The sequence below is a fragment of the Phalaenopsis equestris genome, unplaced genomic scaffold (genome assembly GCF_001263595.1).
Source record: "Phalaenopsis equestris unplaced genomic scaffold, ASM126359v1 Scaffold201903, whole genome shotgun sequence".
NCBI lineage: Eukaryota > Viridiplantae > Streptophyta > Magnoliopsida > Asparagales > Orchidaceae > Phalaenopsis > Phalaenopsis equestris.
The window spans coordinates 6,985-14,150 of NW_018221635.1; the positions used below are offsets into that span (position 1 = coordinate 6,985).

Below are 7,166 nucleotides of genomic sequence, written 5' to 3' on the forward strand. Positions count from 1 at the left end.
GGAGGAATCTTTAGGAACTCTATGGGGAAGTGCATGTTATACTTTTCCTCTCCCACTTGGGCTTTGGATGCACTTGAAACTGAAATGATTCCTATCTTTTAGGTAATCTACCTTGCCAGGCATTGCAACATCATAAAATTGATAATTGAGACAGATTCCTTTAGTTGTATTAGATTCCTAAATCATGAAGAGGCTGCTCCTTGGAATGTTGCTAGGTGGATTGCTAAAATCCTGAGCATGTTAAGCAATGTTGAAGTGATTTTCCAGCATATCTTAAGGGAAGGAAATACCCCTGCACATAGCTTGGCAGCTAGGGGGAAGGATAATGAAGAAATTGCTGTAGGGACCATACCTTCCACTCAACTTGAAATACTTCTTCATGGGGATAGTTTATTCATTCCTTATGTTATTTGCAGGGAGTGATGGTTTTTTCTTTGTGTTTAACATAGATAGGTTCCTAAATTTTTTGTATACTTCCTTGTATGATCTAGTTAGTTTAGAAGGGATGGGTTTTGGTATGAGTGTTCTGCTCACTCAGTTTGTAATCCAACTTTCAGATTAACATGTATGGAGCTATAGCTTAGCTCTTTCTTTAAAAAAAAAAAAAAGAGGTATACAGAATAGAGAGGGCGGGAGAGAGACAGAGAGAATGATGAACGGGAGAGTGAGGTAATGAGAAATATATCAAGAGGGAGATAGTGAGGAAAAGACCTAGGTAGAGAGACAGAGTTAGAGAGTGTGATATAGCTCCCTCCATTCTCTTCTGCTAGAGAAGGGGCTCTGCTAGGGTTTCTGGTAGGATGAAGGTTGGTGGCGACTGATTCAAGTTTGACATTGAAGAAGTGCTTGAGTTAGCCCTGCTGACTCCATTTGGTGTTAGAAGGCTCCACTGGTTCTTTTTTGTTTACTGCCCCTTTGAGTTTTCCTGTGGTGGCACTGTTACATTGATTTTCATCATTTCTTTGTTTACTGGAAACTGGGGGGGAGGTGGTGGTTTCTACTCACTCTTCTTGGTCTTTGGTATTCTATCTCAGTTTGGTTTTCTTTGGTGAAGAATACTTCATTGGCTTTTTCTATTTACTGCTCCTTTGGATTTCTGAGGTGGAAGGTTGGTGGCTGCTGGTTCAAGTTTGTCATTTAAGAAGTGCTTGAGGTAGCCATGCTCACTAGTTCTTTTCTGTTTACTGCTGCTTTGAGTTTTCCTGTGGTGGCACTGTTACATTGGTTTTCATCCTTTATTTGTTTACTGGAATCTGGGGGTGGTTTCTACCCACTCTTCTTTGTCTTTGGTATTTTATTTCAGTCTAATTTCCTTTGGTGAAGAATTCTTCTTTGGCTTTTTCTATTTACTACTTTTTTGCATTTCTGAGGTGGCTCTGCCTGGCCTCTTATTGACAGTTCCTTACTTTTCAGCTAAGTTTAGAAGTTCTGCTAGTTATTTTTTATGGTGATGGCTACTTCCATTGACATCTCCACTAATTCTCAATGGACAAAAGCAACTTATGCTATTGTGGTTGGAAAATCAAATGAAATTTTACAGGATTATGATCAATTGGTATTCCCAAAAAAATTCCATGACACTGCTGCTGGGAAAGGCTGTAGTCCTTGTATTCACCCTCTTGGGTCTCAAGAAGGTGAAATAGCTGTGTTCTTCACTAACAAGGAAATTGACTCATTACAGGAAGAAGTTAAATTCACATTGTTGGGCAAATATCAGCTAGGGCACCATAAAATGGAGTTAGTCAGGAGCTTTTTTGAATCTCTAAAGTTCATAGGCAATTGAAAAATTGGGTTATTAGATAGGAGGCACCTCCTAATTCAGTTGGCAGCTGAGGAAGATTATGCAAGATTGTTTGCTAAACAATCTGTTATCATTGCTGGAATAAATACGCAAATTATAAAATGGACTCCAAGATTTGATCCTAGTAAAGAACTCTTGTGGTCCCTGTGGGCCCCCTCTGGTTCAATCTACCTGGCCTCCCACTCCCTTAATTCAAGCTAAATGCTCTATTTAATATTGGTAGAGCATTAGGTACACCTTTAAGAGTGTATGCCCCCACATACAATAAGGCCAAACCTAGCCTTGCTAGAATACAAGTTAAAAGAGACATTACTCTCCCTGAACTGAAGAGAATTTGGATTGGATCTGATTCTGAAGGCTTCTGGCAAGAAATAATAGCTGAGCAAAAACCTTACTATTTTGCAACCTTACTATTGCCTACATTGCAAAATGTTTGGTCATACATTAGATAAATGCTACAGATTACATCCCCCAAGTAGGAAAACTGCAGGAAGAAACCAAAAAGCTGCTGAAAAAATTACAGCTTATGCTACAAGGAGTATTGCTGAAGAAACTATGTCAGACAACAGAAAAGAAACAACTCAAAGGATGGAAGCACCACCCCCAAGACTCAATGAGGGTTCCTTGGATGCTGATCCTCTTGGAGAGCTATCAGAACCTAACAGCCATGATGAAATCTCACCACACAGATTAATAAAAAAGGAAGATATTAAAGTTACAATAGTCACACCTACATCTCCTTTGCAAGCTGAGAAGGGAAAGGAAATCATTACAGATCTCCATGATAAAGCTCCAAAAGACCCCATAATTACTGAAATGAAATACAATATTGAAGAAGAAAGGCAAGTTAAAACAACAAGGAGAAGGAAAAAGCTAGTGACAGAAGTGCAGAAATTGCAACTAGGGGCACACTCAATGAAGGCTGAAAGAGCAAGAAATAGTTCTCCTAATCATAGAGGAAGAACTAGATCAAGATCTCAGCCTTCCCCTCACCCCCTTCTAATGATTAATATACTTTGTTGGAATATAAGGGGGATGGCTAACCCTCTTTCCCCAAAAAGAGTCCTTTATCTGAATTTTAAATACAAGCTGTGGTGCATTGTTATTCTTGAACCTATGGTTCACAAGAACCCCCAAAATATGATTAAGAAATTAGGCGGCTTTACCCATTTTGGTAATAATAACAATAAAATTTGGATTTTTTATAGAAAGGAAATCAATTCAAACATTTTAATTGATCATTCACAATTTGTCCATCATTCATTCAATTTAAAGGGCCATAAGGGTGAAGCTACTTTCATATATGTTGGATGTACAAAGGATGCTAGAAAGGAGCTGTGGAATAGGTTGATTAACATCAATCAACAGATGAATTCCCCATGGCTAGTGGGGGGAGATTTTAATTGTATTACTTCTACTGCTGAAAAATCTGGTGGGAGAGTCCCAAATTCAGTTAAGATGAACACCTTTACAGACAATATTCAAAGGGCTGGACTCTTCGACTTGGGCTTCAAGGGGTCTTCTTTCTCTTGGAAAAAGGGGAGCTATTTGGGAGAGGCTAGATAGAATGTTGGTAAATGATGCATGGTTTAACCAATTCCTCCTCACCTTTGTTACTCATCTTAGTCTTTGGTTCAGATCATAGGAGATCATAGGCCTATGCTTATCAGCATTACTTTTACTGATAATCATACCTCCCCCTCCCTTTAGATATCTCAACATGTGGGCAGCACATCCTTCTTACAACAAGTACATTGCTGATTTATGGAAAGGTATTTCACATTCTGACCCTATTATCAAGCTAAGTTTGCTGCAAATTAAAACTTCCAAAGCCCTCAAAAATTAGAGTTGGGAAACATTTGGAAAATGTACATGCCAAAGTTCAAGAGGCAGAAAATGAAGTAAAAAAATTGGAGTATGAGGAACAGATTGGCAATGTGGAGGAAAAGGAACTGTTGACTGCTCAGAATAACCTTCTTAGTGCCATTGAATATCAGGAAAAATTTCTTGAACACAAGGCTGCTATGAATATTTTAACAGATGGGGATAAAAACACTAAACTTTATCATGCATATATAAAATACAAGAGAAAGTGTAACACCATCCATGCTATTTAAAAATGCTAATGGTCAGTGGTTACATGATGATGCTGACATAGCCAAAGATGTTATAAATTACTATAAAAACCTGCTAAATCAGGAACAACATTTCAGAAACTACATTGAGAAGGCAAACTTCTCTACTAAACTGAATTTTACTGCTAGCCTCAAGCTCACAGATATCCCCAATGAAAAGGAAATTTGGAATGCAATCAGTTCAATTGACAACAACAAATCGACAACAACAAAACTGCAGGCCCTGATGGATACATAAATGATTTTTATAAAAAAGCATGGGAAGTGATTGGGAGGTAATTAAGGTTGATGTTATTGCTGCAGCAACTAGCTTCTTTAAAGGAAATAACCTTCCAAAGTATTTCTGTGCTTCCACCACTGTGCTGGTCCCTAAATCTGATATCCAGAAGAATTGGAACCACTTTAGGCCTATTTGTCTAACCACTGTCATTAGTAAAACTATTAGCAAAATCAATGTTGTTATGCTACAGCCTCATCTTGATTGCATAATTAAACTAAATCAAACAACTTTTGTGAAAGGAAGGTCCATAATTGACAAAACTCTATTGGCTCAAGAACTATTGGCTCAAGAATACTCTATTGGCTCAAGAATTACTACAAGAATTGAATAAAACCTGTAGAGGGGGCAGCATGATTTATAATCTGGACTTAAGGAAAGCCTAAGATACCATAAGCTGGGATTTCATAATGGAAGTCTTAACTGCCAGAGGATTCAACACTGATTTCTGTCAACTGATTAGGAGGTGGTTACATAAAAATGAACACTCTATTTTGATAAATGGACAAGGGAGGGGTTCCTTCACTACTACCAGAGGTTTAAAGCAAGGGGACCCTTTATCGCCTACCATTTTCATACTTGCTATTGATTACTTATCTAGAACTCTTGATGAAGCTCTTCTGAATCAAAGCCACAACAAATACCATCACAGACTCAATATAGCCATTACTCACTTCATGTATGCTGATGATATAATGATGGTTTTTTCTAGAGCTAATAAGAATGTTAATAGAAAAGTTTTCTAGACACTCCAAAAATTCCAAGCTCACTCTAGGATATACTTGAATCCAAAAAAATGTCAAATGATCTTTTATAAACATGCTTCCTCTACTCATAAACAATGAGCATCTGAATACACTGGATTTCAATCTCTCAGCTCCCAATTAAGTACCTAGGGGTGCTTCTTATCACTGGCAGAACTAGACAAATCCAGTTTGAAGAGGTTTTGAATAAAATTGCAAGTCTTCTTAATGGGTGGAAACATACTTTCCTATCCAATGGGGGAAGAATTACTTTGTTAAAGAGCATTCTTACTACCTTCCCTTCTTATATATTGCAGATGAATACTCTTAATAAAAGCACACAAATCCAACTGGAAAGAATCTTCAACAAATTTTTGTGTTCTGGCCAAAGACAACAAATGCACTGGGCTTCTTGGCAAAAAGTTGCCAAACGTCAAATTGCTGGGGGCATTGGCTTTAAGGACCTTGACCAACTCCTTCAGATAAACTTCTGTAAACTCTGGATCAAATTTAGAACTCAAACCTCTCTGTGGGCAAAATTCATGTGGGGAAAATATTGCAAAGATCAACATCCCACACTGGTTATCAGGAAAACTGGGGAATCTAAAATTTGGGTGAAAATGCTGAAAATCAGACATATTGTTGAAAACACTTACATTTGGGGATTGGGTAAAGGTGATATCAAGTTTTGGCTTGATAATTGGTGTTCAAAAGATTGGCTATCTCCTATTACCAATGTCTATAATATTGATTTGAAAGTGGCTGAATGCTGGGATGGTGATGAGTGGTCTCTAATTAAGCTATCCAATATTTTGCAACCTCATTCTATTACCAAAGTGGCTGGTATAAAGTTTAATAGAAGCATAGCTGATAAAATTTTGTGGCAGAGCACTTCTCATCAAAGCCTTACCGAAGCCATCTACTCTAAAAGTTTCAGTTGGGAGCAAATACCTGGATAGATACTATTTGGAACAAATTCCTATCCCATTCTATGTCTTTTCTCTGTTGGAGAATTTTCCATAAGATGATCCCTACTGATGACATTCTCAAGTTAAAGGGATTGAGGGGTCCGTCTAAATGCTGGCTATGTGAGAAAGAGGAGGAATCTTTGATTCTTCTATTCTTTGATTGCAACTTTGCTCAACAGGTATGGAAACAACTACTGAATCAATTGATTATTGATGAGAAAGATCTCACATGGGATAGGCTTGTCAATTGCTGGCTGATTTGGCATAAGAGAAAATATGCTACTATTCCTTTCATTATTGCTTGGTTCATTTGGATGGAAAGAAGCAAGGCAAAGTTTGATAATGCCATCCAAAATGTTGGTAAAACTGCTAGAAACAGTCTATCTTACCTTCATAAGATGATCAAAAGGAAAAAATTCCTTAATGTCTCTAAATCCTGCTCTTCTGACAAGCCAGACCCTATTCAAGTAATTAGAGTTTACTTGGAAACTCCACAGCATCCCACAGTGAAGATCAATACTGATGGAAGCTTTACAAAAAATGGAGCTGGAGTGGGAGGAATTTATAGAAATCATTTGGATATGTGTCTTCTGTACTTCTACACCCCAGTAATGGCTTTTGATGCCACTGAGATTAAACTTATTCTTGTGTATTGGGCAATTAACCTTGCCAATAAGGCTAACTTGTATAAGCTTTGGCTGGAGGTGGATTCTGCCACAGTTATTCACCATCTAAATCATGAGGAGGGATCTCCTTGGCAATACTTATATTAGATAAATAAAATTAAAGATCTTAGTAGTAAGTTAAAAATTCATTTCACATTCATCTATAGGGAAGGAAATCAACCTGCAAATTGGCTGGCCCAGCTTGGGTCACACTCTAAAGAGACTGATGTTGCTATAAACCCCCCCTCAGCTCTTCAATATCTGCTGCAAGGAGACATCCTGGAGGTTCCCTACTTCAGACTTGCATATCTGGACACATGATTATCTTTGGTGTAGCTGTGTTTTTATCCTTCCTTCTTCTTTCCTTTTGTTGAGTCATTGTATTTTTTCTTTTTTGGTGGATGTCTTTTTTTTTTTGGGAGTTCTTGGGTTCTTGTATTGAACAATAAAAGAGTCCCTAGTTTCTTACTTGCACTCTGTATTTGCTTATTATTCTAACATGTAGGGAGTCAATAACAACTCCTTCACCCAAAAAAAATTATATACAGATATATATATATATATATATATATATATA

The 7,166-nt window shown here is 37.5% G+C and overlaps 1 protein-coding gene across 1 annotated transcript; it reads left to right on the plus strand.

Annotated features, from left to right (window-relative positions):
• Window positions 1-5,980: 5,980 nt before the first annotated feature.
• LOC110036045 lies at window positions 5,981-6,910 on the plus strand. Its single transcript, XM_020740390.1, has 2 exons — window positions 5,981-6,681; window positions 6,757-6,910. The coding sequence occupies exons 1-2, from the start codon at window positions 5,981-5,983 to the stop codon at window positions 6,908-6,910; spliced, it is 855 nt and encodes a 284-aa protein (XP_020596049.1).
• The last annotated feature ends 256 nt before the right edge of the window (window positions 6,911-7,166 follow it).